This window comes from Haplochromis burtoni, unplaced genomic scaffold (genome assembly GCF_018398535.1).
Source record: "Haplochromis burtoni strain Fernald_Lab_line unplaced genomic scaffold, NCSU_Asbu1 Contig_17, whole genome shotgun sequence".
NCBI lineage: Eukaryota > Metazoa > Chordata > Actinopteri > Cichliformes > Cichlidae > Haplochromis > Haplochromis burtoni.
Genome location: NW_024582378.1, coordinates 2,028,652 through 2,040,736, shown reverse-complemented (window position 1 = coordinate 2,040,736; position 12,085 = coordinate 2,028,652). Strand labels below are relative to the sequence as shown.

Genomic DNA, 12,085 nt, shown 5'->3' with positions numbered 1-12,085 from the left:
TAGCCTATGAGGCTATAAGCCCAAATTCATTTTGTGATGTTATAGATGAATTTATAATTGGAGACACATTAATCTATTGTTGTTCAGTGGTTTTGAAGTTTGCTATTTTCTTGGTATACGAAAATGTATTTTATGTGAGGTGACGTTTCCTCTTTTACAATCTGTAAAGAACAATATATTTGAATGTGTGTGTGTTTTGTCCACATGACGGGTATTGAAGCTGTCTAATTCAGTGTGGCCCGTACACACCTAGTACATTTAAACCTGGTTTATTAAGTCAGGCTTATTTAACAGCTCATTTCAAATACTCGTCTCTCTCAAAGAAGTTTAAATAAATATTTCTCTTAGTTCACCACAAAAATATTCACCTTCACACTACCCCGGTCCTGTTGTCATGCCTCTTACAATCAAGTTCCTCCACAAAAGTCCCTTTTTACTTCTGCATTGTTAAAAAATTGTGTGAAGCCAATCGAGCAACTATTATGTACCCACACTGGAAGTTTTGACAGCATCAATGGAGGAAATTGGTCCATAGACCTGCATTAACAACAACAACAACAACAAAAAAAACCCACACAAATCAAAACTTCAAACTTTAAAGTCCAACCAATCATTGATTAATCTGGCAATAAATAAATAATTAAATAAAATCAAGCATTTATGTGCCTCAGCCAATCTGACCAAATTAAAGAATCTGCAGAGGATCCCAGTAAGTTATACTTGTAATACCTGTATTCCATTTAAAATCTTAAAGGCTGGGTAAATTACACATTTTCAGCATTACTAGACAAAAATAGGTCTTCCACTTGTGAGAGTATAAAAGCCAAAGGTCAAGATTCACTCATTTGTACGCACATTAATTAAGGGGAGAGCTACAGGTAGGGTTGACTGATTATGGGAAAAATCTAAATCCAAATAATAAAGATTAAATGTAACTTTCTTTTCTTTTCTTTTTTTTTGGGTCAACACAAAAATCGAGCATTAAACATCGTGATCTCAGTACTCACACCTTCTGATTGTCTCCTTGAGGATCACAAATAGGATACAGGAGACAAGGGGGTGAAACTGGCCAACAGCCAGTGAGAATGCGCTTGACTCTGTGCCAAGGACACCAACACAGCTCACACTTAAGTTATACAAAGACTGATGTTGTGTAACACTGACCCCAGTACCCTGTAGCCCCACAGTACTCCCAAAAGGATTGCCTGGGGAACCTCACAGATCCATAAAACGCATGCAAACTGTACAGTCAAACTCCTATGACCCCTCCAGGAGTTCTGCAAAGGCAATGAGCGGGATTCACATATTTCAATTAACTGAACAGCCTTGGCTGCAAGAGTGTTTTTTCCTTCTACAGAGTTTGACATAACTGATGGCCAGTAAAAAAAATAGTTTTTTGGGTCAGTGATGATGTTTCCACTAAATGCAATTATGTGAGACAAACAGCTAGATGAATGCTATTTTTCTGGCTGTCAATGCTGTCATTTAAATCAAAGGAAGCATTTCAGGTAATAAAAATCACGTTCTTATTGTCATGGTCAATGACTCCGGTCATGCAGCATTTCACTTTCATTTGAGACTGTAAAACATATTTAAGAGCATGTGTGAATAAAATTATTTACACACGCCCACACATATTATTAGAAAAACCTTATTAGCCTGTTTATCTATAGGAAAAAGCTGCTATCACAGCTGAAGTGAAGATGTTACTTTCATAGATTAACGAGGATCTGCAGCTTCTCATCTCTGACATACAGCGAGCAGCAAAGATGCAACAGCACAACTACAACAACGAACCCAGGTGGAGTGACAGAAAACACTTTTCTAGAGTCGACAACAGCTGTGATCACAACCAAAACCTCTGTTAATAAAAAGCCAGTGGGGTTCTTAATAAAACCAACTTTTCAATGGAGTTTAAGGGAAAAGAAAAACAGTCTTTGGTTAGATTGCCACGATCACTTTCATTGGCATTTCCCTTGTAATTTTTCCAGGCTAACAGTGTCCATCCTCTCTGCAAGTCAAAAAAAGGGGCGCGGAGTATTCATTTCAAAGCTTGATCAGCTTATTTTACCCAACAGTGTATGAAGTAAAAGAAATTAGCTTCTTAAACAAAAGGCTAGTAAAGTTGACATAAAATACTGACACTGCACTGTCTAGTGGAATGTTAACCAAAGCTCTGTAAGGACGATAAGCTCTTGAGCATGACAGAACAATCAGGAACAGATATATACACACTGCAGAAAAGCATTCATTTTCTCTTCTTCTGCTGATGTTCTTTCCCTTCAGCTACCAGCTGGGCTTATAAAACAGATTAATCCTGTTTCCGTTTGTTTGACTTTTCACAATAAACCTCTTGAGCACCAGACACACATGTAAGGTTGCTGGTTAGATAACTACAGATGAGTCCCCTCTTTTCACAGAGCTGGTGGACATTCCTCACAGGGCTGCAAGACCTGAACAGAGAGGGGATTTTCAAACATTCGACTGGCGTCTCTAGGAAGCTGCGGGCAAAAACAACAGAGCGAGGAGGAAACGAGCCAGCGGATGGCTGGTGGATGCTGTTCTTCTCTCTGTTGTGGTGTTTTTTTCTGCGGCTGGTTTCCATTCATGAGCTATCTGGCCACATGAGAACTAAAAGCTTTCTTAGGGCCACATCCTCAACCTCACTGTCATATGGTGTGTTTGGTGGGCTGCATCGTAACAAATAAACGTATTTTTAGCAACAGAAATGACAAGGCAGCACAGCAGCGATGCTAACGCGCATCAGTAGTGGCGTGAAGAAGACGACAAAGAGATTTACTTACCTGGGCGTAGTCCCGCTCTATAGCTGCCCTCTTTTGGCTGAAAGTCCTAAACAGAAGAAAAGGGAGTACATTTGTAAAACAGCACAGCACAATTATGGATAAGACAACATACAACAAATCTACTGTTTGCATCCATAAATAAAACCAGGATTGCAAAGACAATATGAGTTGTGTTTACTTGAACTTCAGATTTTCTTGCCAGTATATACAGATTTCCAGTCAAAATGATCTTTCACTGTCATCTAATAACACACAGACATACATTGCTTTCATAGCGTGGTCAGAATGACACTTTGAGGTATGTGCCAGTTTGCCTTCTTCTTGTTGAGTGTATGTACCTGTCCTTGTGGCAAAATGTTCTGGAGAGACCTACTACAGTGGGAATTACCACAAAGTATTATTGGATTTTGGATATACAATAGACTGATATATCAGCATGGACAATATGTTGGCTGATATTAGCTATACGCCTATATATTGGTATTATATTGGTATCCTTTCCACTAGTAAGCACTCGGCTTGGCTTGACTCGGTTTCAGTCATTTTTCCATTACTACTGAGTACCACCTCAAGGTGGATGGGGTCGTCATAGCAACGCAGCCAAAAGTCACAACAATGGAGGACGGCAAAGCGATGGTGTACTTGCTGCTCGTTCTAAGCCTTTTTGCCAGATCGGGCAACAACAGAACGCATGCCACCGATTGGCTAGTCAGTGGCGTCACACGATGAGTCATGAGAGCGTCCTACTTTTGCAGAACACAGACTCTCTTAATATTGCACCTTAAAATCTAGAAACAATAATGTAAACATCACGTAACTTCTACTGTTGTAAGACACGTTTCTACTAGATATATCAGACAAGTTCACTCGAAAACCAAAAAAAAAAAAAAAAAAAGTCCAACTAGACCTGCTAATTTTAGCCACACTAACATTAGCAGTAGCTCATAATCAGACATGCAATATTTGTACACATCTGCAATTGAATGAGTCTACGGATTTTTTTCTTCAGTTTAATCGACCCTTCTCCTGTTCAAGACAAAGTGACAACACTTGACAATAAAGGTCCAAGAAATCATTAAGAATCTGCTGATGTAAACATATCCCACGTATCCCACACAAACCTATCCCATCTAGCATTTTTCAGGTATTTTATACCCGCATTACTAAAGTTGGGTACAGGAACCTGGTATTAGGGAGGTATTACAGACTAAAGCACTGATAATTTTTGACCTCAGTACTGAAAAATGATTGTGGATATAATGAACTTTGTCATCCATGTGTGAAAGCAACATTCTTTTGTGATACTACACAAGAAATGGTAACATAATTGCCTCCTGAGAAGTCATTAAACCTATATAAAGATAACAGTGGCAATAACATCAGAAACCACCAGAATCTGAAAACATACTGTGATAAAAAAAACACTCTTAAAACCAAATGACCACGCTTCCTGATTATTCTTAAGCTTTTATTACTCCCCCCATTCCACGTCATCCCCTTAGCTGCCGCCCTCTTTCTGTGATAATTAACATGGATGTTTCTAATGACACCATCTAGAAAAAGCCCTACATTTGTATCCTACATATCAGAGGCGCCGATCTTTTTTTATTGCCATTTCAATTATGGTTTTCTGTGAGATGCTCGTGGAAAACCAGCACTTTTTACTCACAATAACAGGAAGTTAATCACAATTCAACTTAAGTTTATGCAAAGTCTAAGAAAAGAAGAGAGGTCAGTGCCCTGGGAAAAATTCGAGTGAAGCAAAATCATCATTAAGTCGTTAAACATGTCGAGACTTGACTTCCATGCTCCACCCTGCCTCCAAACAATCTGCTGTACTTCCTGGGAGCTTCCCTCTCTTCCTCTTCACTGCATTTCCAAGGCTCCCTTTATCTACTGACCCCCACACTTACTTCCTGCCATTTTCCCAACCAGAGCTTTTGCTGACAGCCAGACGTAATTTCAAGTTTGCTGAATCATTTCTTGTCAGTGATTGAGGAGCGACCCTTAAAAAAAATCTGTACCAGCAGAGTTTCACATTGTTCCTGGCTGAGTAAAGTTGCTCACCCTCCCACAGCGAATGGTTCAGGGTAGTCAGAACATCTGGCAGCTCTCTGTGACCTTGACTTCCAGCTGTTTGGAGGTCCACAGCTCCACCACCAACCACAGACAGGAAGCGGGGAGCCAGTAGGCTGTCAAATCTAAGGCTCATGATACAACCACAACCTTTGGCTTTTAACTTTTAAAATGCCTACGCATCTGAACACAGAGCTCTCTATGTCACTATTTGTTTACTTGGCCCGATCCTCAGTTTTATAGACTAATCCACTTTGACTTTTGGATTTGGTTTCTTTAAAAAAGTGAAAAACAACCTTCAAATAGCCTCAGAAAAACGTAAGAAGAAATAATTGGTTTAATTTCTACTTTAAAGTGTGTAAAACGAAAACATGAGAATGATACTACAGAATAAAATCACATCATATTGTCATTTTGTAGGTAGATAATGGTGCCATTATCAAGAGATTAAATAAAAAAGAAAGAGAAGATTAACAAAAACTAGTCTTTGGCTATAAATTGATTTAAATTAGTTGCAGCTTTTGGCAGAGCTAAAATGTGCTTAAATGTGTTCTGAGGGCTCAAAAAAGATGAAAAAAAGGCAAATAAGAAAAGCAACACATTTTGGCCCACCCCTCTGTGCTTCAAGAGACTGTAATTTCTAAAATGTTCATAGTATAAAAAGAAAACTTGCATCCCACGAAAAGGTCATTGTTCAGAATAAATCTGCTGATTCTGAGCTTTGACTGACTTTTTATGGACACTTATTCATTCACATATTTACAACAGCAGATGCCTGAATCGGCACTGAGTAATGGCTTACAGTTATGTGTTTTTGCTGTAGCCCGTACATGAAGCCAGAAGTTTGCTAACTTAGCTAAGCACAAAGCTTCACTTTGTCCAAACATAACAACAAAGAGGCTAATTTTAATGTTTATAGACACCGGCTTTGACTAACCAATCCTGCGTGCCAGGAACAACTATAAGGAAAAATAAAAAAATACAATGCAAATTTGTGTTTTTAATTTAGTGCTTGAACTTGTGGTGGTAGAAGGAATCTCAGGGCATAAGAGGGACTACCAATACCAGCTGTAGAGCAAGGATGGGAGACCTGCTGGAGAAGCAGCTAAGAAGCTGAGGACCTGAGGAGTGCCATAACAGCAAATGAGCCAGATGTTAAGGAAAAAAGAGATGGGAAAGGTCACAGCAAGCTGTTTAGCCGCGACTAAACTCCCTACAATTTTTTGTTAAGTAAACGTTGAACAAATGAATTGGAGAATCATCCACATGGTGGACAATTAAGATAAACTCCATGAATTGTGATACACATAGCAGGAAAACCTGTGTCCTTGTTTCAAATATCAAGACTCTTCAGTGAGAAAATTATGTGTTTTTTGACTATATGGTACTATATATCCCCAGACATACTTGAGCAGCCTGGTCAAATAAAGTCTGTGTGTGCAAAACACTCCTATTTCACTATTTCATACGAACTCATTTTATTTCAGTGCAGTGAGTCTTTTAGTTTCCCTCCTTTGTTGTCATTTTCATAGAGAAATATGGAGCAGAGAGCAGAGGAGAAGCTACAACCAAAGCCAAAGATTTTGACCCTTAAATACTGGAATTTAAACACACCCTAAAACTCAGGCAAGGATGTTAGAAGCTCTGTTCCCAGCAGCAGCTCTCTTGTGAATAATGCAATAGCTTCCAATTAGCAAATCATAATAAAATACCTCTTTTTCAACTGAGTGCTGTCACTTGCTGTGATCATGTTTACTGAATTTTTTTGTGCTGTTTCTAAGGTTGATGGAAAAGAGCATGAGGTGTTTGGTTAATGCTTGATCTCCAGCTACTAGATTAAAAGATTCATGGCCATGTTCATGGAAATGCTCTAAATACTTTTAGAAGACGAACAGCTTTGCATATGAGGACCAGTCTGAAACTGTTTTACCTCTTCAAAAAAATCATCTTGGCATTTAATAGGTACCCTGTGATGCACCTGTGTTTGCTTACCTCAGGTCTTCGAGCAGGTCACACTCTGTCTGGTGTTTGATCTGTAATCTGCTCATCTGCTCAGCATGAATGTGTTTCAACTCCTGGGTGACCCGGACCTGAACAGGGGAACAGAATAAGGCTCATTAGAAACACCTTAAAGCTGTCTTCTTCTTCTTCTTAACCTCATACAGGTAGACCAAGGAGATTTCATCCTGCACAATCACAACAGGAGCACCTCTAGAGGGTAGATTCAGCTTAATTATGAGCTGATTCAGCTTAGCTCATAATTGGCATTACTGGAAGTGATAACCATCATTATCAAGCAGTACCTGCAACCAGGTGAGAATTAGTCTCTCTGGGTTTCTAATTGGATGTGAATCAAAAGACCAAGAGTCTCATTACTGACCACAAGGAGTGTTTTGAACTTGTCGTATAAATACATATGAAATGAACTTATTAATATCAACTGATTTGGAGGTTTTGTCTCATTATTTTGGTCAATTTTCCCCTTTTGTATTACAACTCAAAAGTGAAAATCTGTTAAAAAAACAAAACAAATCAAAAATCAAATATGATCATTTTATTTTAACATTGTATGATGTTCAAAACAATATGCCCAGCCGAAATACAAGAAAGCAACAACGAGAAACCTGAAGCAAGATCAATGGGTTAGCAACACACGTTTGCTTAAAGTCAGCGTTTTCGGAGCGCTCTTCTTACCTGGCCAGGTCACCATGACAACTGAAAGCATAACCTACTCCGTAAGAGGTTATGTTCAGAGTTTTGGTGTAAAACCTTTTTTTTTATTTTGGGGGTGGGTGTTTAGCTTACAGCATGTTCTCAGTGTGTTATAGATTCTCTGTTGCAGGACTGCATGCAACCTGTTGAGCTGTATCTTACTAACAACACATGGAGGAATGCAGTTCTGTAAAGTTGCAGCATAAAAATGTATCGCACAGTCACTGGAATCTGCATGCATCCACTTGGTTATGCAGAAAATGAATGTTTTCATGCTTGGTTCTAATCTGCTGCAGGTCTATTTTACACAGCTGGACACATTTGTGCAACATTTCTTTGCTGATTCATTACAGCTTTATTTTTTTGTGGCGTATTGTCTTAGATCCCTATCACTAGCTCCTCTGATAATGTTTGACTGATGTAGGTGGAGAAAGTTAAACCACCATTGTGACGCCAATTACTTTCGGCCAGGGGTGTCGGTTTTGTCAAACCAGATAATGCATAATAAAGCCTGGCCAGCCTACATGTGTTTTCCAAGCTTCTAAAACACAGGCAAAAACCAAAATTTTAAAATAACCACTTCATCCTCTCACCATCAGTGCACTTCTGGATATTTAGCTGACATCTTAGGAAAAATATATATGTTCTTAACTCAAAATATAGTGTGTTTCATTCCCATCCCACATAATTCACACGATCCATCACCCCGTTTTCATTTTATAACAAAAACAAATAACTGAAAATATCATAAGTAAGTTTAATAACACGATGCTTAACACATCTTGCAATTTAATTATAAAGAAATGACTTACTAAGAGCTAGTAAAAGGTGGAGAAATTAGTTAACTATTCCAGTCATCAGGCCGAAAAGCAATCAGATATTCTGATGATCTATTTTTGTTTAGTCTGCGAGCAAAGAGAGAATAAAATAAGCAATCTAATGATACAATGTATGCTTTAAGGCATTTCTGATGGATATTTTTGATTTTTTTAATGCTTTATGGACCAAAGTACCACACAAAGGTAGCGTACTGATCAATAAAGAAATCAATGTTGTGTCTTTAGTCTAAGATAATTCTTTAGATAAACTTTTAGCTAACTAAGAGTCCAAGGAACACAAGATAGAAAGCAAAGCCTCATTAGTGTCTTGTTTGTCCAAAAATGTCAAAACAATCTGCTAATAACACAATTACAAGCAGAATTAAATTTGTTTTATTATACATTTTGTGGCTGTGTGAGAATAAATCATTGTTATTAATTAATATCTTCTTACAGATATGATTCAGTATCTTTAGGTTGATCCTTGGGCGCGAAACTATTAAGTACAATAAAAGGGAGAGCAGGCAGTGCCTTTATTCCTTCATGAGCGAGTACAGAGGCCAGGAACCTCAGCTAAAATAACATAAACTAGATAAAAAGTCGTCAAAGATGCTTTACCTTAATAAACAATTTGCAAAAACATAGAAAAAATCCAAAATAATCAACACTGCTGCCACTGTAAATTATATTTTCAAGCTATCAGTATGTTAAACGGACTGCTTGTGTAACAGTTAAAAAGTTTTTCCCTAGGGCATCAGCAGGAAAAACACAGATTTTTACAATTACATCACCCTTCATGGGGGTCATGCAAAATGTCCAAACACATTAAAAAAATCTTTAAACGCTCCATAAAGCTCCAAATACAAAACAAAAATTAACCAAAACCTAACAGTTTTATATTTACAAAATGTCCTGTGGTTAAAAAAAACTGCCCTGCTGTTGAGTCTTGTTATTGAAATATGATCCCACATGAACATTTTTTCGCATAGAGGCCGACTTTGCAGAGATTTGTTTGCTTTCATGCTTATTTCTGTAATAAAACACTTAGAACTAATCTATACTTTAACACCTACTGAGCTGTTTTAAGCTTTAAATACACCCTTTTAAGCCAACTAGTGCTTTTCTTCCGTACACAGACTTTTTGTTAGAGAGAAAAAAATTCCACAAAACTCCGTACTAGTATCTGTCAACTGACTCTTCGGAGCTACAGGAATATTTGCATCACAGTTCTTAACTTGATTTGTAAGTTTTACAATAAGGTTAGTCCTCCTCTTAAAATCGGCACACATAAAAGCACAACTTGTATCTGCGTTGGATAAAATGAGGACCTTCTTCCAGCTTTTCACCCCCCCAACTCTGCTCCTCTTAACTAGCGGGTGGCAGCGGGACAGGAGGGAGCCAAAGTGGCATTTACTTGAACTTAAGCGTTGCTTAGCTGGATCAGTTTTGAGCCGATGTAAAACAAAATCTCCGTAATATTATTTATTTAAACAAAATAAACTTTTTCTAAGATGTGCGCACTTTTGCGGATGCATTTATTAATTTTAGCTGTCACTTTAGCAGGACCCTTTCTCCGTTCGAGAGGGAACGGGGCACGTTAACGGGGCTATTCTCCCTTAAAAAAGTGGCACATGGGAGTCTTTTAAAATAAGTTTTCCTCTTGTGGTGGTATTTATAGAGGTAATGAAAGCAAAATCGACATATAAGCAAACAAACAAGGACATATTTGGAGAATAAAAGGGGAGTTTCTTCATTTAAACCGGGAGAAGAGCAACAAAGCATAAATTCCCAACCATTAAATATGCACCAGTCCGTCGAAGTAACGTTAGCTCAGGGGGCTACAACGGCAAAAACTCACCTTTCTCGGCGGAGGCTGCATCCTTGTTCCTTGACATAAAAACTACGCAAAAGAAGGCGAAAGTATGTCTGAAAAAAAAAGTCTGTCCAAACGCTACGACCAAATGATAACGGAAGAAGAATATTTCAGCAGGCTCAAGCGGCCATGGCGAGTCCAGCAAGTAGTAAGTTGAGTCCCGTTGAAAACACTGTGGCCCCAGGGCGCAGAAAACACTGCAGCGAATCAAAACCTGCGCAATTAAGACACACTTCCCGACAAACTTTCGAAATAAGAGCCCGGTTCTGGGAAACATAGAGGCTACTTCCGTGCAGAATGTCGAAAATAAAAGCACGCTCGGTCGGTCAAAGTGTGGTTTTGAACAGATATTTTAAGGTTTTATGTAAGTTATTTTGTAACGAATTAACACATGCCTAACACATAAGGCGCGTTATACATGGGAACATGAGATTTTTGTATAGATAGATAGATAGATAGATAGATAGATAGATAGATAGATAGATAGATAGATAGATAGATAGATAGATAGATAGATAGATAGATAGATAGATAGATAGATAGATAGATAGTACAAATCCATTTATCTATCTAGTTATTCTGCGTGTGCTAAAAAAATCTGCAATAAATAATTCTTAAAAATAATACTACAGTTTGTACTCTAACTATTATTATACTTAATAATAGATTACAAGCATATAATATATATTTGGAAACTAGAGATGGCACGATACCACTTTTTAATGTCCGATACCGATTCCGATATCATAAATTTGGATATCTGCCGATACCGATATGAATCCGATATAGCGTATTTTGTAATCAATAAAACTGTTTTTTATAAATATCTTGCTGCATTTTGTATAAGTTCATACTCAAGTTTTAAAAAACAAGAGACTGAAGCTATTCTGTTATACCTGTATGCAAAAAATACACTCCACCCAAAACATTTTATAGTTCAGCAACACTGATCAATCTAATAAATTTAAACCTACACCATCCTCCCTATTCTGGTATTTTAAAGAGTACTTACCTACCTAACTAATAGGGTTGCCAACTCCCAGCAAAAATATTAGGGAACCACCCCCCGCCCTTAATCGATGTAATCAACTTTAATTTAATGCAAGTGTAAAACAAATGCACAGAAATCAATTATTTTTCTACAATATTTAAATAGATTCAACATCTTTCTTCAACAGAATTGCAGACTGCACAGATGGTACCTTCCCAAAGGAAAAAGTACTATAGCTTACTAGGGTGTATATTAGACTTATTAGTTACTATATACAATAATGGATTTCTATACATTTAATCAGATGACCACTTTTGTTGTAAGATTCAGATAATTATTTATTCAAAGTTTTTAAATGACATAACAAAGAAAAATATTTCTTTGTGCCCCCCTCTCCCTGTTAATGCCCTACCTGGCCCCACAAACTTTGCTAGACCCGCCCCTGCACAGTTACCAGCTGTCAGCTACTTAGAAAAGGATCCTGGTGTTATTTGTCTCTCAGAAACAGTTCATAACTTCCCTTCAACTCATTCATGTCACCTAAAAGGTAAACCTGTTTCTCCATCACCTGCTCAGCTCTGATGATTCAGTAAGGACATCTCCTGGTTTCATCTTCATGTTTCCCTCTCACCACATATCCAAACGATATCATGACCAGCAGCTTTTACAGCTGTGGCTCCAGCAAACATCAGCTGATACTAGAAAGTAATATTAAATACATTCTAACAACAGCTTATCACGCTTAAACGTGCTGCTGTTGTTTATCCACTGGTCTCCTCTTTCTAGCGCAAAGTGGGCGATAAACAAACAA

The 12,085-nt window shown here is 37.9% G+C and overlaps 1 protein-coding gene across 1 annotated transcript in view; it reads right to left on the bottom strand.

Annotated features, from left to right (window-relative positions):
- Positions 1-10,508, bottom strand: part of LOC102313901 (F-BAR and double SH3 domains protein 2) — a gene marked incomplete at its 3' end in the record, with an annotated part of 39,126 nt that extends 28,618 nt beyond the window's left edge. Inside the window, 3 exon segments of the mRNA XM_005916043.3 lie at positions 2,805-2,850; positions 6,873-6,970; positions 10,269-10,508. Of these exon segments, the coding sequence (XP_005916105.2) occupies positions 2,805-2,850; positions 6,873-6,970; positions 10,269-10,289 (165 nt within the window).
- Positions 10,509-12,085: the final 1,577 nt, after the last annotated feature.